The sequence below is a fragment of the Micromesistius poutassou genome (genome assembly GCF_964030765.1).
Source record: "Micromesistius poutassou genome assembly, chromosome: 5".
Classification (NCBI taxonomy): domain Eukaryota; kingdom Metazoa; phylum Chordata; class Actinopteri; order Gadiformes; family Gadidae; genus Micromesistius; species Micromesistius poutassou.
In genome coordinates, this window is record NC_140275.1 from 21,294,097 (window position 1) to 21,318,609 (window position 24,513).

Here is a 24,513-nt window from a genome sequence, read left to right on the forward strand (position 1 = left end):
GCTTCCTCAGACTCTCCCATGCCCACATTCAGGTACATAGCAATGGCTTTTATTAGTGTAGTGTTATCATTACCCCTCTCTCTGGTGGTTAAACCAAACTATCCAAAACAAAAACCTTTCTGCTGATGGTTTGGTGAATGTTAAAATGAAAATATGGCCACTAGTCATGTCGTATGCACACCTTATTAATATGAGGTGGATTGGAGCCTTTATGATTGTGATACAGACATAATAATAATCACCTCGAGGAATAAAACAGTGACAACCAGAGTCTGTAGCTCACCGCATATATATCTTTATTAAGAATTTAAACTTTAGGACACTGGCCAGTACAACACAGTGCAAATATACATCTGTTACTTTCAAATAAAAAGAAAAATAATGAACATGAACATGAATAAAAACATAAAAAATAAATCCTCATTATTTTTCCAAAGTGTACGAAGAAAAAAAAAAGTAATTTACAGACATATCGAGGAGGGGGGGGGGGGGGGGGATGATAAAAGATATTTATAACGACTTGACGGAATCAACATCCAGTTGCATTGCAGCAAGCATTTCTAGAGCGCAGAAACCCCCAGAAGATGGTGGACTGCCCACGGTGGAGCAGGGGCGGTGCTGTAGTGCGTTAAGTGACGTAGTGATGGGTGGATGTTGGAGACCGGCTAAAGAGGAGGAGGAGGAGGGCTCAAACAGTTTCATCTCATGTTTGAATATTTCAAAAGAGTGAATGTTTTTGTCTCGTAGGAGGTGATGAAGTCTCCTCCCTCACTCGTGTGGATCATCTTCATGTGATGTTGTGATTGGAGATACAGGGAGGGAGGGGTTCCAGGTGAAGACACCGAGGCAGCAGGAGCTAATGAACGTCATGTAGTGAATGGATCAAGTCCCCTCCCCCTGGAAGAAGATTGACTTGCAGAGAGGATTCCCTTTGTTCACTCAGTGCTCAAGAAAACCAGCTGTTACCGGTGTAACCTAAAGTAAATGCATACAAACATACGGGACACTTCTTTCACCAAGTTACTTAAGACAGAGAAAAAAAGAACAATGATTAACCCGTAGGAATACAAAAATAAACACTGGCGCCGGGACGCCTTGTTAGAATGTAGAGGAGTGTTACTTGATTGAAGACCCAGCCGGCCTCTATAGTGTTGACAAAAAAAAAAAAGAGTGTTTATACAAATTCAGCATTTCATGATACAGGGAGTGGGGTAACACACAACGCCCCCCCAGCTGGCAGGGACCTCTGCCGCAGCGCCGGGGTCCCGTCATGTGGAATGTTAAGCTTATGGAAACGCTTCTGTGCAGCGAACGCAGCCCCTGACAGGTACAAACACGTCCACAAGCGTCTGAGCGCTCACTGAATACAGGAAAGGAAGACGAACGGCGGCAGGAGGACCGGAGAGCCCTCCAACCCGTCAATACTGAAGCACTCCCGGGGGGTCCGTGGTGGCGTCGCCGGGCGTCGCCGCCCCCACGCCCGTCTCCGACGACCGTTCTCTGGAGTGCAGCCAGACAGGACATTCTTTTTTGCGTCTTTTTTTTTGTCTTTTGCGGTCGTGGTCGGTGATAAAGTGTCAAATGATGAGGATTAATCAGTGATGGAGCAATAAGCTACTCGATGTTCCGGACTGCCCATCGTGCCGTCCGGTACGACACTCTCAGGGGAGGAGGAAAGCAAAGGCACCGTGCAAAAATATCTGATCCTGTTTTTTCGGAAATAATAAAAAAAAGGAGTAGAAATGCGTTAGCAGCATCAGCAGTAGTAGAGATCTACTCCAATCATCTCTCTGGCCCGGGTTCCAGGGTCAAAGGTTAAGGCCTCCGTTTCATTCAGAGATTCTTGGGTTTTAAGGCCACCTGGAGGAAGGAGAGAGCACATATATCAACACTGGAGTCTTAACCGCGGCAAGGACAGAGCGAGAGGAAGGGGGAGAGAGAGGGTTAGAGAGAGGGAGAGAGAGAGGGAGGGAGGGGGAGAGCGAGTGAGAGCGAGGGTTAGAGAGAGAGAGAGAGAGAGAGAGACCGAGCCAGAGATAAACTTCTAAATAATGAAAGAGAGGAAGTGAGGGGGAAAACAAAAGCGAAATAGACCAATAAACTGGCTTACCTTCTTATCTATTTAGAATCGTCGTAGTCATACTGACTCAGTCTTTTCTTGGATTTCAGCTCTTTGAGCCACTGAGGAGAGTCCTCCAAACTAAATTTAAAAAAGTAAAGATTCAATCAAAATGAAATGAGATCACTTTCAGGAGAATACATCTGAACAGGAGTACAAACACATGTTCCTTGAAGAAAACATAAAAAAACGTATGAGAACACTTCCTACCCGTTCTCTCTGCCGCCAGAAGGGGGCAGCACGCGCGTGGCCCGTGGGAGGAAGGGGGACTTGGGCGATCGAGACAACTGGGAGGGAGAGGGAGTCCCCACATCGACCAGATTGTCAGAGTCGGCCCTCTTCTTCAGCTGCGACTGGGGACATGAACGACACCATTTGATTAACCCACACACTGAACCAAACCACCAATCACAGCCCCACGAGAATGGCTGCTCTGGGTGGGTCCGTTGGCCTCACCTTGAGAGCGGAAGGGTCCATCCCGGGGAACAGGGGGATCCTCTGAGGCTGGGAGACGGCGTTGGTTGTGGAGCGGGGATCCACCTCTCTGGTCTGCTCCTCAGACTCCTCCTGCTTGATCTCCGGCTTCTCCTCTGTCGACAAAATGGAGGGTGTCACATTCCAGAAGGAGCACATCAATACATACACAACTTCTGTCAAAGAAAGGTACGGCCCTCAGAAAACCATCCATGCATTCAAACGAAAAACGACAAAAAGATTCATTTTACAGCGTGACTCGTTTTGTGAGTTTTGAAGCAGGTGAGGGAAGAAGGTGAGGGAACAAAAAGACGAAGTTCAGACTGAAGTCCCACCTGTGGAGTCTCTGAAGCGCCAGTCCTCTGCGGCCGCGCCCTCTCCCCCCGCGGGCGGGGCGGCCCTGGTGGGCCGGGACCGCGGGGCCCGTCTCTTACCCAGCTGGGCCCTGGAGCGCAGAACGCTGGTGTCCAGCAGCACGGTGGACACCTGCTCACCGAGACCGCCCCAGTGACACACGGTTAGAAACCACCATCAGAAAACAATGACAATACGTTTAATAATAATAATAATAATATAGAAATATTAATAATAATCATTGTGTATCGCTGTTCGGCTGAAGAATGTGTTTTTATATCAGCCCATTGAGAGTTCAACCGTGATTAAAAGCTTTATTAACAAAGTGATGGGAGTGTGTCCCCTGGAAGCATTCTGCCTCCCTAAGAGAGAGGGGTGCGTGGGTGCGTGAGTGCGTGGGTGCGTGGGTGCGTGGGTGCATGGGTGCATGGATATAAGGGTGCGTGGGTGCATGGATATAAGGGTGCGTGGGTGCATGGATATAAGGGTGCGTGGGTATAAGGGTGCGTGGGTGCGTGGGTGCATGGGTGCATGGATATAAGGGTGCGTGGGTGCGTGGATATAAGGGTGCATGGGTGCATGGATATAAGGGTGCGTGGGTGCGTGGATATAAGGGTGCATGGGTGCATGGATATAAGGGTGCGTGGGTGCGTGGGTGCGTGGGCACGGGGGGGACGTGCCTCTGGTAAGGAGAGCGGCTGACTCTCGGCCGCGGCCGTCGGGGGCAGACCGGCAGAGCTGTCCAGCTCGGAGGGCAGGCCGTGGTGGGCCGGCGCGTGGGAGGGAGAGGGCTTCCCCGGGGAAGGGGAGAGGGCGCTGTCTGAAGTGGGCGTGGCCGGGGTCAGGCTACACACAGAGGGACGGATGGGAAAAGACAAAAATTATTCATTAAGGTTGTTGTTGTGATTGTTCATATTGTTGTTGTTATTATTATTATGAAACTGCACTTAAACCGCAGCATTTAAAATGCAATATTGTAATGACACAGTATGGCCACGAGGGGTCAGTTGATGCCAGCCCGGAGACTGGACTACTGGAGTTAAGGGGAGATGTGAGCCGTGTCCCCGAGCCAGAGCAGGTAATTGGCAGCATTGTCCTGCCAAGGCGTCTCCAGTCCCGTAGGAGTGAGACGGTTCCATAGGACCGGTCAAACGAGGCTGCGACCAGCTAATACTGCACATTACAGTCATACATCCGCCTCTCTAAACGTTGGTTGGACTTGCCGTAACATTGCATTATATATAATTATATAAACATGAAAATAATATGATATAAATTATGAACAATAATTGAGTCACACTTATGTTATACCCGTTGGCTATGCTGAATAGATAAATTTATTCTGGTTCAAAGGATGAATTTCCTGGATGTATCAGCCAGCTAATATTTTAAAAAAGAAAATATGTGTATAATAGATTTATTTGATATTATGAAACTGCTGTCCAAAGGACACACTGAACGCTACGTCATACTAATTAGTCCGAACAAAGGCTGCATCTCGAGGCCACATGAGGGTCCGTTACATCGGAATAAACGTTGACGACAGATCGGGAATGAAATGCGGCCGACGACAACGGCAGCTTTGAAACACAGCCGTCCTCTCAACTCAGACTCTTATTTAGCGTCTGAACATGAACAGTGGTGGACGAAGGAGAACATCTTCACTCCATGATATGAGAGAGAGATCTTTTTATTGGAGGAGGAGTGGTTGAACCTTTGTGGGGCTATTTAAACCATCGATCTAACCATAAGCCTTTAATATAACCATAGACTTCTGATCTTATAACCTTTTTTCTGGTTCTAAACTTAGGTCTGCGTCTACGTGTCTGCATGTGTGACTGTATCAGTGAATGGTTGTCTGTGTAGGTGTATGTGCGAATGAGAAGGTGCCTGTGCATGTATGTGCGTGTCTGTGCAAGTGTGTGTGTGTGTGTGTGTGTGTGTGTGTGTGTGTGTGTGTGTGTGTGTGTGTGTGTGTGTGTGTGTGTGTGTGTGTGTGTGTGTGTACCTGTCGTCCGTGTGCAGGCCCGTCTCCCAGGTGCCGTACTGGCTGTCTGACTCCTGCACCAGCGTGTCCGGGTCCTTCAACTCCTCCTCACCGGACCCCTGCTGCTGCAGCTTCACCTGGAGGGAGGGAGGAGGAACGAGAGAGAGAGAGAGAGACGGACAGAGACAGAGAGAGAGAGAGAGAGAGAGAGAGAGAGAGAGAGAGAGAGAGAGAGAGAGAGAGAGAGTGGTATCAACAAAAGGTGCGTTGCGTGCATGGCACTCTAAAGTGATGTATGCAAGACCATTTCACACTCTACCCCCAAACTCTGACCCAAGAGTTCTGGTACTGGTCGTGGTACTGGTATTGGTACTGGTACTGGTACTGGTATTGGTACTGGTCGTGGTACTGGTCCTGCTGAACAGGCCCAGAACACAGAGAATGCCGCCCCGCCCACAGACAGACTCTTGCAGCTCTGTTTTTGGATCTTATGCGAGAATCCTATCTTCACATATACAACCTACTGGCCAGAAGAAATCTGAACTATTTGTATATGTCTGGATATTGTGAGGGTTTGGTATGGCACTCAGGGTCAGGGGACCACCGCTGCGTGGCCCCCCCTTTCACCAAGTGTTCCCATGGCAACCCCCTGGTTCATGGGTTAAAGGGCCAAGCTCCTGTCACCCCTTTAGCAATTAAGATACATTTATAGCGAGGCATTTGATTCCCAATGCATTTCAAAAGGAGCGTTTGATGAGCTTTGGACTTCCCTTCCCTCAGGGCTAGACCCTGGTAGAGCTAAGACCCTGATTCATTTAAAAGACAACTTTATCTCATCACGAGTCCCTCTGGGCTCCCGTTGATGCTGTGTTGTTTTTAATCTTCACCTGTGCTCTCGGGGAGGGGCACCGCTTCCTGTTGGGCGACAACCACCGTATAGCTAACCTTGTATGTCCTTTAGGCCCACCTGTACATAAAACATCAGGTCCCTCAAACCTTCTAAGGCAAAAGATGTGGTTGGGATGGATTCGACTATGCTTAAAGACCTGGGCTCAGTTCTGGCTTATCCTATTACATTTATTATTGATCAGTCAAGATCAATTGGACAATTTCCAAATGCATGGAAATCAGGTATTGTCACTCCAATCTTCAAATCCGGAGATCTAAAATCCCTAAGTAATTATAGGCCGATCAGTATTCTCCTGACAGCATCCAAAATTGCTGAAAAATGGGTAGCTGAGCAGATTATTTTCCATCTTGACAACAGCCCAACCTCTCTCCACCCCATGCAGTTTGGCTTTAGGACCAAACATTCAACAGAGACACCTACATGTCTTTTGTTAGAGAAAATAAAATTCTCTCTTGATTTGGGTGGTGTTGTAGGTGCAGTATTTCTTGATCTTAGGAAGGCCTTTGATACGGTCAATCATAAACTCCTTACCAAGATATCAAAATTCAATTTCTGTAATGGTGCAATGAAATGGATGGAATCATATTTAACAAACAGGTCTCAGTCAGTTTCCATAAATAATCATAGATCAAAGTCACTGTAATGTATGCAGATTATACTGTTTTTTGTACATGGCAGATCCAAGGCAGATGTTGTACATAAGCTTACTAGATCCATGGCTCAGGTTACAACATGGCTGAGAGAGTGTTGCCTGCAATTAAATGTCTCAAAAACAGTCATGTTTCTCAAAAACAGTCAAACAGCATGTTCTTTTGTAAAACTAATAAACCCACTAGTGACCATCACATACTTGTAGCAGGAGAAAAATTACAGGTTGTGAGTGAATTCAAATATCTTGGGGTGTTAATTGATTCAAACCTTTCCTTTAAGGCACATGTAAAAAATGCAATACTACTAAATTCAATATCGCAAATTTTCGTTCCATCACAAATTACATGTCTACCGAGGCTGCCAAAATGTTTCTACACTCTATGATTTTTAGTCATCTGAATTATTGTCTGACAAACTGGTCACAGGCCAATTTGAGCACATTAAAGCCACTTGAATCACAATACAAACAAGCAATAAAAATTCTAGATAAAAAACCAAAACTCTTCCACCACTATTCGATTCTAAAAAAGTACCAGCTTTTAAGCTGGGAAGACCTCCAAAAATATTTCAATGTGTGCTTGGTTTTTAAGGTCCCTCACAATCTAGGTCCACCACCACTTGCTGAGTACATGAATAGAAGAACAGGTACTGATCGTGTCACAAGGGGATCGTCGAGGGGTGATTGTGTTATTCCGTTGCAAAAAAGCACTTTTAGTCAGTCAGCCTGGTCCGTCAAAAGTGCAAAGGAATGGAATTCAATCCCACAACATATCAGGGAACTAAACACATACAAATCGTTTACTAAGCAGTTAAGACAATGGATGATCAATACATATACATGTCAGCACTAAAATCATTTGTTGTGAATGTGGTCAACACACTATGTATTTAGTTTATTAATTTTTTTCACTGGTGCTTTGTATTTTGTGTTCTGTTGTTTTACCTTAGTTAGTCAGTTCTGTTTGTTCTGTGATGCCCTGTTTTGTGCTGTGGGGTTCCGTCCTATTTATGTTTATTTTTATTTTTATCTTGTTTAATTGTATTTTCATTTAACATCGACGCCAGGGGACTACAGATGAAAAATTGCCTTTTGGCTAATTATGGCATTTTTAACCCATGTATGATCATGTGTTTTATTAATTTGCACTGTCCCCTTCTTAAATAAACTGAATTGAATTGAATTGACAGACCACAGGACTCACAGCTCTCATTCCCAAGTTTGCTACACCCACCAATTCCATCCATTCTTGCTGGGTTAAAGCCTCCAAGTGTACCATTTTAGTTGAGTCGCATGCCATCATTCAAACCAAGGTGTCCAGTAGAGGTACTACAACTATAAATGTGCAGCGTACCATGATCATTGGATTCTACAACAGAATAAGCCAATACACACTTGAGGATGAGAAGTAACCTAACTCACACTGGAGGTCATTGACGCCCCGCTGGCGGTCGGGGGGGGCTGTTCTGTCTGGCGTTGGGGTATGACTATGAATGAGTGAATGATTGGAACGTGAGGCTCCAGGTTTGACGGCATTGCCTTTGGATGTGTAATATGAATAAGAATTAATCAACTAATCAATGAGCTTGGTAGTCTTCTTTCTCAGAGAAGTAATCGGCTGGGTCACTACCAAATCTGTCCAGGCTACAAAATCTCTCGGAGAGACATAACGATTCAGACATTGATAAAAAAAAAACTAAAAATGGTTCACATTGATGAAGTAATTCATTATTTAAAACTAAATTGTTAACTGCGTCAAAGGGTACCTTAAAACATATCTTTATTCCATAACCAGCAGAACCTAGTAGCAGCTCAGCTGTCGTCACGTAACGTTGTTATGCTACATGCGCTGGGGTTTTGCAAGAAACGCTGGCTGAATCACTTGGCTTTAAATTAGTAAAGACTTAAGTGCAATAGAAGGGGGATACATCCTCATCTGGGTCTGTGTAAATGAACTGTGGTTGCATTCAAAACATTCATGTTCATGTATTCAATACAGGATATATGTGTGCATGTCACAGTAAATGAAATGTCCATAGATTGTAAACAAGTGTGTATACATATATACGAGCACTAAGGGCTGGAGGATTCTGAACAAAAAGTTCTGTATGTTGTCGAAATCCATAACCTGAAAATATCCTAGCCCCATATGAATCCCTCAAAACAATGAAAGCACATTAAAATGCGCTGATCAGTTAAAAACACAGTACTGTACTAAACTACAACTGTACTACTGTTAATATACACATATCTAGAAACATTAATTAATTTGAAACGCTCTGTTGTTCAGAAATGTTAAGATCAACGTTTCCATGTTTGGCACCAAAGTATGTGACACGTCCGTTTCCCACTGGTGGTGACTGGGCTGAGATGTATCACGTGCCTGCGAGCCTTCCTGCTGTTGTTGCAGAAACAGCGGTTGCTATTTACACCGTCGCCGAGTGAAGGGCTGGGCAGTAGGTCAGGGGACAGGTGGGCGTCTACAGGGCTGCCCTGTCCCGCACTCAACCGGCTCATGTGAACGTGCGTGTCTGAGCAAAGTGTCGGTGAGATCACGGATCCTCGCGGTGGTAATGGGGGAGAACAGAGGACGAGAGAGAGAGAGAGAGAGAGAGAGAGAGAGAGAGAGAGACAGGGAGGGACAGCGGGAGAGGAAGGGAGGGAGAGAGGGGGATACAGAGACAGCAGAGCAGACAGAGAGAGGAGCAAGGGTCAAAGAAAGAAAGACAGAGAGAGAGACAGTAAGTTGTAGAAATACAGACAGAGAGTTTGAGTCAAAAGGACAGAAAGACAGACTGAGACAGCGAGACAGAAGGACAGAAAGACAGAGTGGACGAAAAGAGACAGGGACACAGAGTGAGAAAGGGAAAGACAGCACAGACCGAGACGACGCGGTGGGCCTTTCAGAGTGCCCTCGGTGTCTAGTGATGCGTGCGTCTTTTAATGAGACGGACAACAGAGAGCTCAGTGTCCTGGAAGCCATCAAACTGCAGCCAACAAGCAGAGGCATGAACCAGCCAACCGACAAGAACCATACCTGTGTGTGTGTGTGTGTGTGTGTGTGTGTGTGTGTGTGTGTGTGTGTGTGTGTGTGTGTGTGTGTGTGTGTGTGTGTGCGTATATCTACGTCGACTTCGCACGATGAAAAACCCCTGCAATGGCTCAGGAACACCGTAATTAATGAGTAATCAAGAGCTGCAACACAGGCTTTCTTTCATCCAAAAGGTGTGTTTAAGACGGAGCTTTGCTGTGTATTGAAGTCATGATGACTTCAATACGCGTCAATGAAAACAACTCAAACTTCGAGTCAGATCAAGAGGTTTGCCTTTTAAAGACACACAGAGGAACACAGGACAACGCTGCAGGATAACAGTGGTCAGCTCTGGCTCTCCGGTCAGGCGGAGCAGGGCCCGCTGAGACCGGTCAGCGCTGCCTACCTCTGGTACCCCTCGTGCTCAATGACACTCCTGAAGACCCTGCCGTCCCCAGATAGCAGGGCAGCGCGCACGCACGCACGCACGCACGCACGCACGCACGCACGCACGCACACACGCACACACACACCTCCAATCCAACTATTGACACAATGGATATTTAGCAGTTCATGATATATTGCTATTATAGACCACTAATCTGACAACCTGCACGTCATATTTCTACCTCTCCCTTGGTTCTTCGGTGCCAGCTGCCTCTGCTAGGATTGGATTGAGGCTAAAGGCTGTAACGCGTCATGGCCTCCGGGCGGAGAGAGGGCTGGTCGGGTCAGTGATTAGGATTTAACCGACACAAATCCATAGAGAATTGGCTGTCGCCGCAAGTTACTACGATAATGGAAAGGGAGGACAAAGGGAGGCTAGGCCCGACTGAAATAACATTCAAACGGATTTAAACCCAAGGTGAAACCATTTAGGTGATGCATAAGCAAGATTAAATATCCCGTGGTGTGCAAATTGAATTTGCTGTGTGTGTGTGTGTGTGTGTGTGTGTGTGTGTGTGTATGCGGGTGTGGGTGTGTCTGTGCGTGCGTGTGCGTGTGCGTGTAGCGTCTACACACCCAGCACCCACCTGCCCTGTCGACACACAGCAGAACACACACACTCACCAGTTAAGACATGTCGGGACACTCAAACCTCCTCATCCGACTGACTCACTCACACAGGGGCAAGCGGGACGAGGCGTTTTGTTATTCTAAACGCTCCACACACGGCCGGGGTATTTGCATTTCTTCTTGGGGGCGGATGAATGCATGCGATGCATTTCTCTGTGTGAGAACATCTCTGTTGACAAGCAGAACCGCAGCGGCCCTGCGGACCGGGGGGAGCCGGGCCATCCATCAAGGACCCAACAGCACCGGCCCTCCAGACCAGGGCCGGCCAGCTCCTTCCCCCCCTAACAAGGTTAGCCAGAGGCAGCCTCCCTTCCCGACCGCCACCCCAGGAAGGGTGCGTCAGCACAGCAGGCAGAACAATGAGTGGATGGATGGCGGGAGGGGATGATGGAACAATTAAGAGAAGAATAGATTGCGGTTCGACCAGCGAGAGAAAGGACTGCATTTCTTGACGGGGAAGCTGTCTCTCGAGGGGTCAAGAGAGACCGCACGCTCACGATGAGAGATGGTGAATTGTAAATGGGCCGCGTTTATATAGAGCTTTTCTAACCACTGGCCAATCAAAGTCGTCTTGTCATAATTATGAATTAAATCCCAAAAAGCTAAATGATTTGGGAAATTGTTCTGCAATTCTGAATGAAAGTTGCAAGTTAATAAAACCATTATTGACAAGACATTCAATCATTTCATAGAGGTACTGTCAAGTAGATCTGACTTTAACTGTTAATGCGGCTGCCCGAAAATCAATAGGCTGGAACATGTTGTTCAACATCCAGCCCCTACATCAATGTACTTCCTCTGCTCTGGTGAAAACAGTTCCCTGCTCACTCCCCAGCACATTAGTCCGATCGATGGCATATCCGAGAGATGATTTAAAGAAACAGTCCCCTCGGGGCCTCATCTACATGACCTCTGACCCCGCCTCGGGTAACAAAACAAACGGCCATACCTTCTTGGAACATGCGGAGAGAAGCAAATCCTGGTTGTAATGCAGAGCATTACATTATGTACTAGGAATGCAAAAGACCTGACTCGGCTTAGACTTAGAAAGGACCCCAGTCTGACTATGGGGCTATTTTGGGGTGGGGGGAGGGGGTCTTAGGTTAGGGACTAAGTTGACGTCCACTTGGTTTACATAGAAGACTAACATACCAGCAGTAGAGGCCCTCCGGCGGAGGTTTCCAGAAGCCCAGCAGTGGGACGGACATGTTCCCTGAATCTAAGGGGCTCAAGGAGCGGCAGAAAGATACGCTATCAGCCCCTCCCTGTTGACCGTTGGTGTCGGTGTCATTGTAAAAACTGAATGCAATCTAATCGTAAACAGTCATAAACGGGGTGTCGCTACCTGACTCACTGCAGCAACTCAGGACTAAGGGAAAGATTTGACAGAACACTCAAAACACGGGGAAATACCAAGTTGCTGCTGCCGAGAACCTCTTGCGGGTCACCAGCCCAACCAAGGTCCCGTCTCGCTTGCTGCCGCTAAAAAGGCTGAACAGTGACCTTGCCCTCCCTCCACTCCATCCCTGGTCGCCACCGGCAACGCGATCCAGGAAGCAGAGCAGCGACTAGGACGCACAGCGGCCGCACACAGGACGGGCGGAGGTCAGGACAAGTGGAGGGCGACAGTGCAGTGCAGAGACAGCGATCCACGCACCGCAACGACGCAAGAAACAAAAGCCTCTCCTCCATGCAGCACCAAGCAGAGACGCTGACGGACGCACACCAGCGTCAGACCGCCTACGTCAACGGGGGGGCCACTCGGGGCCAGGCCCCCCCCCCCCCCCCCGCCAAAAACACACAGCGAAGCATCTCACAGATCAAACCACCATCAACAACACCGTGGACGTAGAGTCGTCTTAAACATATTTCCAGTAGAAGTAGTACGGGTGGCGCCCCTTCCCCCCCCCTCCTCCTACAGCCTGTGCCTGGGGGGGGGGCGGGGGTGGAGGAGATGTTGCTGGTGTTGTTGACGTGTGGTGTGTGCGTCTTACGGCGGTGGGCGTGTTGGGCGCCGTGGTGCGTCGGCGCAGCGACAGCCGCTGCTGGCTGCGCAGCGAGAAGCGGCGGAACGACTCGCGGCTGCGGGAGGCCAGCGAGCGCAGGGAGCTGGTCCTCTTGAAGCCGCCGCTGTCCTCGCCGCCGGGGCCCCGGGGCCCGCCCACCGCGCTCAGGGCCCCCTGCAGGGAGCGCCGCACGTTGCCCACCCAGCCCGTCAGGTGGGAGTGGGCCACGGTCAGCTTGTCCCCGAGGTAGTCCATGGTTGGTGGTTTGGGGGGGGAAAGGGGCTTTGGCGGTCTTGTCTCTGGATCCAGATGTGGTGGCAGGCGTGTCGTGTCGTGTCGTGTGTGTGTGGCGTGCCGGAGGGAGGCTCTGTTGTTTCAGGGCTGGTTGGTCCGTCCCGCTAAGGCTCTCTCGGCGTGGGAGACGGTGAGGTCATGGCTTAAGCTAGCTCAGGAGATCCAGGCGAACGGCACATCTGCCCTCTCCTCCTCCCCACCCCCGCCCCCCCCTCCCTCCCACACACACACTCACACTCACACTCACACACACACACCCCCTCTGGGCTTCGACGTGTGTCTCGACAGGCCCTCCTGCAGGCCGGTCCTGCTGCTAGTAATCAGTAGTCCACGCCTTGCCCCCCCCCAACTCGCCGCCTGCCTGGTCGCGCGGGGCCGTCGGCAGAGGGCTGAGGCGAGGCGGCTCAGGGTCCCTCCTCCTCTGTCGCGTTCCGGCTGCAGCGACGGAGACCACTGAGTCCTTTGGCCACAAAGCGCGGCTCCCGCTTGTGGTGTCCTACGGCGTCGTGCTGAAGACACACACGGCAGCGCCAGCCACAGAGCACTCGTAAGGGAGGGAGGGGGGGGGGGGGGTGGGGGGGGGAGGGGACAGGTAACACCAGGTCACGCCTTCACCACGCGACTCCACAACGACGTCCACAGCGGAGGCTCACCCAACCTGGCGACGACGACGCCAGCGCGGCTCAGCAAGGAAAACAAAACAAAACAAAACAAAAAAAAGCTGGGAGGAGGAGAAGCGACGACGACGCGAGCGGCGACACGGAGCTCCGCTGACTGTCTACGCAAATAACCTCCGAGTCCTCCGAACTGCGGGGGCGGGGTTTGCCCTCGGTGGGACGGGCACACGGGCGCACGCGCGGCCAATCAGGAGCGTCCCATCTGGTTGGCCTCCTCTCCTCACGCCGTCCCGAGAACAAGCGCCGCAAGTAGTGCGGCCGCGTTTGTCGCGCGGCGAGGAAGCGTGTGCGGGCGGGCGGGCCGGCCGGCTGGTTCCTGGGTCCCAGGAGAGGGGCCGTCGCACGCAGAGAGCTGTGGTGCGGAGAGCTACGCAGCACAACCTGGACGGACGGGGGGGGGGGGGAGGAGGAGGAGGAGGAGGAGGAGGGGACGGGCCAATCCAGCACAGGAACAGGAATGACTAAACAAAAAAAACGCGCTCTCTCTTCCTCCTCCTGCTGCTCCTCCTCCTTTCTGTTCCACTGCAGGTACAGGCAGGTGTGTGAGTGGGAGAGAGGGAGAGGGAGAGAGAGAGAGAGAGAGAGAGAGAGAGAGAGAGAGAGAGAGGGAGAGAGAGAGAGAGAGAGAAAGTGCCGGCGGCTCCCCGGCGTCCTGTACCTACCGCTGTAGGACTCACAGTCAAGGGGAAACTGGGAGGGAGAGCGCAGAGTGGAGCCGGAGAGGAAGGGAAGGAAGGGAGGGAGGGGGAGAGGGAGGGAGAGAGAGAGAGAGAGAGAGAGAGAGAGAGAGAGAGAGAGAGAGAGAGAGAGAGAGAGAGAGAGAGAGAGAGAGAGAGAGAGAGAGAGAGAGAGAGAGAGAGAGAGAGAGAGAGAGAGAGAGGAAGGGAGGGGGAGAGGGAGAGAGAGAGAGAGAGAGGAAGGGAGGGAGGGAGGGAGGGAATGTGCCAGTGAGTGAAAAAGGGAAAGAGTGAGAAGGGGGAGGTCCGTGATTCAGTGTGAGAGGAGGGGAGGGGTTGGCATACGCGCTGCGGTGCGCTTGCTCGTCTGCCTGCAGTGTGAGAGAGAAGATTCTCTCTGGCTGGCAAAGGGACGACCGATAAGAGCTAAGAACACAGGAGGGGGTACAGAGAGCGAGTGAGGAAACACACTGACTAATGTTCCATGTATATCTTCATGACATCTCTGAAGGCGTGACAAGACTGGCAGCAGAGAGAAAGACACAAAGAGGCGTGCTTTAAGCTCCCTTACTGTACCAGAGACAGAACAGGTACAGAGCGCGCACAACGCAGGCCGACTCACACTCGATTGTGTGCACCTGTCAACCGCTCTGTCGTCACCACGGACGCGTGAATAAACAAAAAGGAATCACAGCGTTTTAAAAAGAGTTTGCTTATACAAATCTCTCTGGCTGTCATGCAAACAGCCCAGCAGGACAAGCCTCTCTGAACATCCCTTCAGTGTGGTCCTTCTGTCCCGCGTGTCAGTCCGCCAAACCGCTCAAACCAACGCAGTCCCCACAGAAAACCACGGCAGCATGACAGACTGCAAAGACTTTCAACCTATTTCAGACCCAATAAAGTATTTTGCCCTGCCCGTGTGCGCCCCCTGCTGGCGAGCTAAAACTATAGTGTACAAACACAACACTGTATTCATATCTAAAATGACCTTCAAAGTGAATGCAATCAGGATTACATGTGATAGCATGATCAGCATGCATGTGGAAATTATTCTAGTACACAACATCGCCTTCACACACACACACACACACACACCAAGAAAATGGTAAATACATTTGCTTGTACCTTCAATCTGTCTCTGCTCGGTGGAGGCGTACTGCCCCAGTCAAATGAGGCCATCCCAGTAAAATGAGCTGGAGTTGATGCTAGAGTGTTGTCGTGGCAATTTCTTTTAGAGATATTGTGTCTAGACCGATGAGACTTCTAAATGCCAAAAGCACACAATAGTTGTAGACAATTAACCTATTTTAATGTGTGTATACATTAGACTCCTCTCTAGTAGAGTGATTCCAGAACACTGTTAGACAGAGCTATTTATACAGATTCATATCCTCCCCACAATGCAGATGTAAATAATCAAATCAGGTAATGTTTACCCATCAAGGAGAACAATGCATTAGGGGACGCCTTCTCCCTTGTGACAGGTTTACCCCAAGCACAAAGGTTAACATTTAAATGACACTGAGAAAAGGTAGGGTGGCTTGACAATACAAGTAGCAGAAAACAATGCTTTAGATGATTAAAAGGAAACAACATATGGATTTTTCCATCACAGTGTGTGTGTGTGTGTGTGTGTGTGTGTGTGTGTGTGTGTGTGTGTGTGTGTGTGTGTGTGTGTGTGTGTGTGTGTGTGTGCGAGAGAGAAACATGAGTCAGGGTTAGGCTACGGAAGTGATGCCGGCTGGACTAGTAGTCCTCTCCCATGTTCCCGCTCGCTGTCTGCCGGTCATCAACAGTGACGGTTTCTCATAGAGCCGGGCATTTCTGTCCAGTCACTGGTTTCCCAGCAGCATTGTCTTTGGAGGAGGCTGGATCTAGGTTAAGTGCAGGGAAACGCCCCGACTCAGAACATCTACGGGGGATGTGTGTGAGGGTCTCCAAACTGCCTGATTTCCGTGTGATTTAGGTGGAAGAGGAACCAGGTCACATGGGAGAATACCTATGCAGACACGGCACACATGCAGACAGGACACAAGGCTAAAGGAGATCCTGAGTCTCGGGTTACAGTGTCGGGATGGGATTCCCGGGAACTGCGGTTATTTTCCGTTAAAAATTAGGCAAACGTAGCATGCGTTATTGTAATATAAATGGCTGACGAGTGCTACAGTGTCACGGTCTGCAAAAATCACAGCATGTAGCGGCCCATTGGCATAATTAGTGTGGTATTATACCATATTTAGGAACGTATTCAACTCATTAAGCAAAGCTTTAATCTACATCACACCTTGAAGACCTCAACACGAATAAGACAATGAACTCGCATGACTAAAAACACACAACTGTTCCTTTCATTCACTGAGATACTCAGGAAATGATGTTATCTTAAACCACTCATTTGGTCCAGCGCAGCATGACGTCTTTCAAGTACTCATACCATCCAGATTCAAAGCCAGAGGGGAAGCACATCCGTCTCAGAGGGGTCCTACTCGCTTTCACTCCGAAAGTCTTGCGGAAGTGGAGAGGGTCGAGGTGTGTCGGGAGCACTAGGGGCCGCTAGTGGCTACATGCGTCTCACCATAATAACCTATCAGTGTTTTGATTCACAGCTAGTTACGTCTGGCATACACTAGATACACCTTGCCCTATTTTTAAGATGAAGAAAACGTGAGCAACCACAGACACAACGATAAATGAAGACACAAGGCTGGTGTGGAAGGCAACAATTCTGCCCAAGCATCACCCCACACACAGAATAACCGATTCCATTACCCAAATTCGCAGTCTTGATTCTCAAAACCGGAACTCACAATTTCTGTCTTGCAATCAAAGATGTGTCTGCAACGTAAACAAACACGGCGGCCATCAACAATAACAACTAAAAGAACTACAGACAAAGTCATAGAGACAGAGTGAAAATGGACCGTGAGTTGGACCCCTCTACTTTGCCATCCTTTACACATCCTTCACACACCGATTGGCTATCTTCTTTCCTACGATACAATCCAAACACTGTGTACTCGGCTGTCCTCCCACACTCTGATAAACGAATCGTAAATACTGTTTACGATTAAATATAGATTACGAAATGTTTAATATTTGCAATTTCAAATCGGTGCTGCATTGATCCCGTTTGGGGCTTTGTTGACGGGAGACAGTGATCTGTGCCACCAAACATGGCCCTGGGACAATACCCCTGAGCCTGCCCCCACAGTACCCTGGGTCAGGGCTCTGCCCCCACAGTACCCTGGGTCAGGGCTCTGCCCCCACAGTACCCTGGGTCAGGGCTCTGCCCCCACAGTACCCTGGGTCAGGGCTCTGCCCCCACAGTACCCTGGGTCAGGGCTCTGCCCCCACAGTACCCTGGGTCAGGGCTCTGCCCCCACAGTACCCTGGGTCAGGGCTCTGCCTCCGTCGCTCAGCCCCAGTGTCCTTCCTTAAACCCTGGAGCCGGCGCTACATCCAGGGCAGCAATCGTTCACCTCCATCAAACCAACAGAAACAAGGGGGCACTTCAGTTGCTGAGTGAGGACGGGGTTGTGAGCGTAACAAAGGCAGATAGAGAGAGAATCTCTCTCTGACTCCCCCCACCTATTGTCAGTGAGGTTTGACAATGCAGCATCACAGAACATATCAAAAAAGACTGCCAAGGGCGTTGAGCAAGTGTGATCCACGGCCTTTCAAACTAATGTGTGTGTGTAACGCTTAAGACCTGAGCCAAGAACACCATCCAGGAAGTAGAGGCCAGGCCAGGGTAAGGACTGACGCAGTGTTTACCTCCCAGAGGTCATTAGTCATTCAGAGGGCGCTGCCACACGGCATTTCACAGAGCCATCGGCGGGCTGCTGGCTACGCAGACCGCCTGGAGACCGCGGGCCGTCATGTTTGACTGACCCAACCCTGAATTACAGGCCTGAGGAGATGGTTCAAAGCCGGTTTCCATGCTCTGTCTGTGTGTGTGTGTGTGTGTGTGTGTGTGTGTGTGTGTGTGTGTGTGTGTGTATGTGTATGTGTGTGTGACAGCATGCCCCTGATGTTAAGTCACCAGTCAAGTGAATACGTTCGCATCTGAGCTGTCTGTACACCTCTTCCTACTGGCTAGCAATTTCATCTTCTCAAGTCTCTAGCCTACCTCGGACGGACACACACACACACACACACACACACACACACACACACACACACACACACACACACACACACACACACACACACACACACACACACACACACACACACACACACACGATTTACCCCTGTATTAGCACAATGACGTGTTAACACAAAACAAAACCGTAGCCATTTAGGTTTTGATTCTTCAGCACTGCCTTTTTTCCATTCAACGTGCAGCAGGTCTGATGCCAATAAGAGCCTACTCACATAAACCAGGGCTTGCTTTGGTATAAAGAAAGGGGCAGCACTCTCAAACAGGACCCAGCGCGGCTGCTGCTGCTCAGGCAGGCCTCCTCTGGAACCAGGGGTCACGTTAAGTCTCCAAGGTGGGAGGCGGTGGGCACTCACCCAGCCGGGGCGGTCCCCCTCCCTGTGGGCGCTGCGGCTCCTCATCCTGGACAGGCTGGCCTCCAGCGGGCCCTCCGGCGGGGCCGAGCGGCGGCACACGCTGCGGGACCGCAGCCGGTTCAGCTCCTGGCAGGAGGAGGAGACACGGTCATCATCTCAAGATAGTAACATATATATATAATAAACATAAGAAAACCTTTTGGGGAATCGGGATGATTACAATCACACCGTGTTTGAGATGAACAGATCTTGCTTATTGTCTTTCTTAAAAAGGGTCGGTTCTCCAATTTCCACCCGTGTTGTTTATTAACCAACGGTGGAATTTCTCCATTGACCAAAAAAGTGACCAGTGAGTAGTCTGTACGACACACTTTACTTTATCTGCGTCGCAGAACATTCATTCAGAAACACGAGAAGACACGACAATTCGTTCTTCTTCCTTTGCCACAGATCTTCACCTATTACAGACCCCGATCCACAAACGTTTCCACCAGGTTGCCTAGTTCATCATGATATTCCCACCTTGTCGTTCTGCTGGGTTATGTATGCATGAGCTTAGCTGGTTTATCTTTATTCTCACATGCTTTAGGAGAGCAGAAAGCTTCTAGAGACTGCAAGCACATCTATCAAACGTCTTCTTGGTCTAGAGCAACTTGACTTGAACTTTTGAGAGTTCAACGCTGTTGTTCTGTGGTCCGTCGTGTATATTTGTTATGATATATTTTAACATAGAATGGGATTTTAACAGACTAGACTCTAGACATGTGTCTGAGCCATGGACAGATTCCCCTAGATTGGGTCTGTTCGGCAGCAGCGGGCTCCAACGTTAACCGAGTCCAGCTGGACGAGATTGAAGACGTGTGTGCTGATAGGCTTTAAGAAACCCGACACCTGGGCACATGTGAGGGTTTGATTCCGTCCCTAGTCGAGGGAAATGAGTGCTTAAAACATTAGTATCTCGATGAGATCGACCTGTTGGATCAGTTCACAAAACTGGTTTTACAGTTGTGGATTTCTGAAATAAGACCAAGTAATATTGGAACTACTTTCAGTTCATAGGTTCTATGTTGGCTGAGCTGTTATCGACAGCCAGGTCAAAAATCTAGCCAGCTAAATAATTAGAAAAGCAATTCGAAAAAAAATGCACAACCAATTAAATCAGTTTGTTTCTCAAACATACAAAAAGGTGACAACAAATGAGATGACATGATAAAAAAAATATGAATAAAAATTATATGAATAATAAATATTAATATAAAAAAAATAGCATGCAAGTGTTTGGATTCCATCAGCGCTCAAAGAACACCCCTCAAGACGCCGTGTGACCGCCGTGGCCCTGCTCCTCACCTGGGACCCGTGTGACCTCCTGTGGCTGCGGGGCTCTGCCCGCGGCGCCGGGGGCCCCTCCGCCCGGGGGAACCAGACCTGCTCGGGGCCACCGGGTAGTCCCGCCGGCGCCGGGCCACGCTCGTCCACCAGGGCCGACCAGCGCCTCTGCGCGCCGGCGGCCGGCGTCCTGCGCTCCCCCTGCCGGTACAGAAGCTGCTCCAGGATGGTTTGGCCGGCCGGCCTCCTGGGGGCGTCCGGCCCGGCGGGGACGTCTACGGACATCTCCACGTGGGGGCGGGCGGGCGGCATCAGCTCCCACGGGTCCTGAGGAGAGGGCACCCATTCCGGACTCAGCCGCCCCTTCAGGGTGTCCGGTGGCGGCCCGTTGTGGACGCCGTCCCGCTCGGGGACGAGGGGCTGGAATTGGTCCAGGAACTGGAGGGGGGGGGCCTCTCGGCCGGGCGAGGGCTGGGTCTGTGAGGTGAAGGCGTCCATGTCCGGGATGGCCGGTTTGTACGGCTCCTCCGCTCTAGGGGAGGGGCGTTTCCAGCGGGCCGCGGCGTCGGCCTGGGGGGAAGGGGATTTGGAAAACGGGTCGTCTCGCGACACGGAGTCCAGGTCGAGGACCCTGGGCCTGAGGGGCGATGGGTCCAGTGCTGACGGCTCCTGAGACTCCCTCCGCTGCTTGTCCATCAGCCGCTGCCTCTCCACCTCCTGCCGCCTGGCGACCTGCCGTAGTTGCTCTGCCTCGTCCCTCGCCCTCTTCTCCCTCAGCCTCTTCTTCTCCAGCTCCTCGAGCTGAAGCCTCTCCATCTCCATCGCCGCCTCCAGCTCCGTCTTCTGCCGCCGCTCCTTCTCCTGCCTGAGCCTCTGTTTCTCCAGCTCCCGTCTCTCATAGTCCAGCTGCTTCTGATGGTCCTTCTCCAACTCATATTTCCGCTGTCTCTCCAGCTCCCTCTGTCTCTCCAGCTCTCTCTGTCTCTCCAGCTCTCTCTGTCTCTCCAACTCTCTCTGTCTCTCCAGCTCTCTCTGTCTCTCCAGCTCTCTCTGTCTCTCCAACTCTCTCTGTCTCTCCAGCTCCCTCTGTCTCTCCAGCTCCCTCTGTCTCTCTTCCTCCCTCTCAAGCTCTCTCTGTCTCTCCATCTCCCTCCGTCTCTCTAGATCTCTCATTCTCTCTACTTCTTGCTGTATGGCAGCCTGTCGTAGTTTCTCTCTCTGTCTCTCCAGCTCCCTCTGTCTCTCTTTCTCCAGCTCTCCCAGTCTCTCCACCTCCCTCTGTCTCTCTTTCTCTAGATCCCTCAGTCTCTCTAGCTCTCCCAGTCTCTCTGCCTCCCTCTTGAGCTCTCTCTCAATCTCCCTCTGTCTCTCTTTCTCTAGCTCCCTCTGTCTCTCTAGCTCCCTCTGTCTCTCTAGATCTCTCCGTCTCTCTTCTTGTTGCTGTATGGCAACCTGTCGGATTTTGTTCACTTCTTCTTGCTTCTTCTTCTCTCTCTCTTTCTGTCTCCTCTCCGCCTGCTGCTGTCGCTCAGACTCCAATAACTCTCTCCTCTCCATCTCCTTGATCCTCTCCAAATCTTTCTCATGCTGCTGACGCTCCCACTGAATCTCCAGCTGCTTCTTCTCCTTGTCCAGCTCCCTTTGTCTATCCTGATTGCGCTGTCTCTCTCTCTCCACCTCCCTCTGTCTTTCCAAATCCCGTTGCTTCTCTCTCTCGATGAGTTGTTGCTTCTCCCTCTCCAGAGCCCGTTGTCTCTGTTCCTCTTTGTCCAGCGACGCCTGCTTCTGCTGCTCAACCTCCCGCAGGCTCTCCTTCTCAAACGCCAACTGTCCCTGCCGGTCAAGCTCTCTCTGCCTCTCCTTCATGCGGGCAAATTCTAAATGCTGATGCCGTTCTATTTCCACCTGTCTCAGCATCTCCAGCTCGCCTGTCCTGGTCTTCCTCCTCTCAGCGTTCCGACTCTGATCCCTTTGTCTCTCCATCTCCACCCTCCGTTCTTCAGTGACGGGCATGGCCCACGGCCGCTCCTGAACCAGCTCCAGGGCCGGACTTTGGTTCTTCCTTAAAACCTCCTCAAACGAAGGGTTCCTCATTGGGCCGCTCTTCCCTAGGGAGGCCGAGGGCCCGGGCCGCAGCGGAGGGTCCTCCAGGGTTCCGGCCTTGGCGAACCACCTGTCCGGCCCACTGTCTCCAGGACTGACGGCCTCCTGTATTTGTCCCGTCAGTGCAAAGTACGTGGCCTTGGGTTTGGGTTGGTCGTCTGTCCCCAGCGTTTTAAGACGCTTGGGGGCCGCTACCTCCGTCTCCGCCTCCAGAGCCGTCGGCCTCCCCTCGGGCCCGGCCTCCTGCTCCGTGTCCGCGGCGTTCCACTTGGGCAGCGCTCCGACCCTCAGGTAGCGCGGCTGCACCTCCGGCGTCAGCCCGACGGCGGGCCCTCCCTGAGCGGGGGCCGGCGGGTGCTCCGGCGCCGCCGCCGCCGCCGCCGCCGCCGCCGCCACCCCAGCCGCCGCCCGGCCGGCGTCCGAGCGGCGGGAGCGCAGCGTCATGGCCTTGTCCTCCAGGCACGCCAGCGGGAGGCTCTCGCTCACGGCCCTGCTGCCCTCCACCGCCGGCACCGTGTCGAAGGAGTGCGACGCGCGCAGCAGGCCGCCGCGGGGCTCCGGCTCCCGGTACGTGGCGGTGACCAGCGTGCCGTCGTCGTCCTCCGGCTCTTTGCGGTCGTGGCCCTCCACCACCAGCACGCTGCGCCTCTCGATCACGTTCTCGAACAGCGACGCCCAGACCGTGTGCGTCTGGCCGTCGGGGGGGCCGTCTTTGGGGCACGTTCCCGCGTCCGACCCGGTGGGCGTGGAGGGAGACGTGGGCTCCGTCCTACTCTTCTGGTCACCGGGGTGGACAGCGGGCTCTTTGACCTGGTGGATACACGGCAACAGTCAGCATTACACCCAATCAATTGCATTCCCCCCCAACCCTATTTGTAATTAAATGCAGTAAATATTTCTGAAAAATAGACATTATTCAAGCGCACGTAAACTACAGATGGCACTAAAGATCTATACAGTCGATTTTGCACGGTGCTGTTCAACTGTATGACTAAAACCTGACTCAAACACAAAGATAAAAAAATAAGATAAAATATATTCAATATGAATATTATATCATAAACTGCGTAAAGATGAATATGGATATCATTTTAAGATATGAGATCAAGAGATCTGAGAGAAGTATTCTTAGCCTATCAGATACCAATGAAATGATACCATTGAATGCATTTGATTGATCTATATTTTTAAGCAGATTCTAACATTGTGTAATAAAGAAACATTGAATAGTTCACTATATTATACAATGAAGAATAACAACCGTCCCATAGCCCTCTCCATCTCATCAATATCCATTACAATGAGTGCAGGACTATAATTTATTACAATTATGATTATAATGATGGTATTCTCCCTGGTGATGCACTGTACATACTGATTGCGTAGAAAGTTGGCTTGAAGTTTGTGTTGAACACTACACAAGGCTTTCAGCTCGGGTCCGGTTTACTGCCTGGTTTCAGATGCGTCTCAGTGCAGGATTTGGAGCGCTAGGCCCTAGGCCGATGCCAACCATTTACAACGCAAGGCGGTCAACAGGCGGTCAACAGGTCAACAGACGCTGCGTCGCATTGGAAATGAACAGACTGAACAGACTTCTTCTGAACCGCAACCCAACTATGCAACCAGTGTGTACACAGCTTGAGACAGTCAAAAAGACCATCAAGCACTGCCTCATTTTCATGATTTGAAGAGTATGTATCTGCTGAGAGACACTAACTTCGGACATGCTTACTTTGACCTGGAGAAAATGTTTTATGGTTACCTTCTCTTGGAAGGACCAACTTCCAAGACCCAAAAGCTGTCAGCATGACATCATCAAGCACAGTGGACCGCCTTCACATTCTTGTGGTGATTACTCAGTATTTGTATATATTTCCCACAATCGTGCGCTTGGTGATGTCCATAAACAAGCATTCTTGCCTCTTAGCAAATCATACAAATTGATGTCCTTGTATACAAAATATACGCAGATAACACAAAATATTTTCACAAAATATTCACATAAAAAGCATTTTCATTTGGTATATTTACACTGAACTGAATGTTCAGTGCTGCGAACTATTAGCAGCCAGTAAGAGATAGTAATGTTTTAGCTGATTATTTCATAGGTCAACGGGCAACACAGTTCTATGTTTCAGTCTGGAAGCTGGACAGGTTACCCCTGTCCAGGATAGTGGGCTAACCCACTATCCCCATTACCTCACATCCTAGTATTTCACCCAAGGTCCTGCTTGGAAATATATCTCCATGGAACAACATGTCCAGCTAGTAGGCTTTGGGTTCTGCCCACAGTAGGTCTCTGAAAGGAACA

The 24,513-nt window shown here is 50.5% G+C and overlaps 1 protein-coding gene across 3 annotated transcripts in view; it reads right to left on the reverse strand.

The window, feature by feature from the left end:
* Positions 1-314: 314 nt before the first annotated feature.
* LOC311343540 (uncharacterized protein) overlaps positions 315-24,513 on the reverse strand; it is a 28,486-nt gene continuing 4,287 nt past the window's right edge. For all 3 annotated transcript variants that reach the window (XM_084468412.1, XM_084468410.1, XM_084468411.1), the window contains exons 5-13: positions 20,121-23,012; positions 18,774-18,899; positions 4,956-5,071; positions 3,628-3,793; positions 2,929-3,079; positions 2,576-2,709; positions 2,330-2,472; positions 2,111-2,200; positions 315-1,860 (exon numbers count right to left, since the gene is read on the reverse strand). In XM_084468412.1, coding sequence (XP_084324538.1) covers positions 2,119-2,200; positions 2,330-2,472; positions 2,576-2,709; positions 2,929-3,079; positions 3,628-3,793; positions 4,956-5,071; positions 18,774-18,899; positions 20,121-23,012 — 3,810 coding nt within the window. In that variant the 3' untranslated portion in view covers positions 315-1,860; positions 2,111-2,118. The remainder of the gene's footprint in view (positions 1,861-2,110; positions 2,201-2,329; positions 2,473-2,575; positions 2,710-2,928; positions 3,080-3,627; positions 3,794-4,955; positions 5,072-18,773; positions 18,900-20,120; positions 23,013-24,513) is intronic.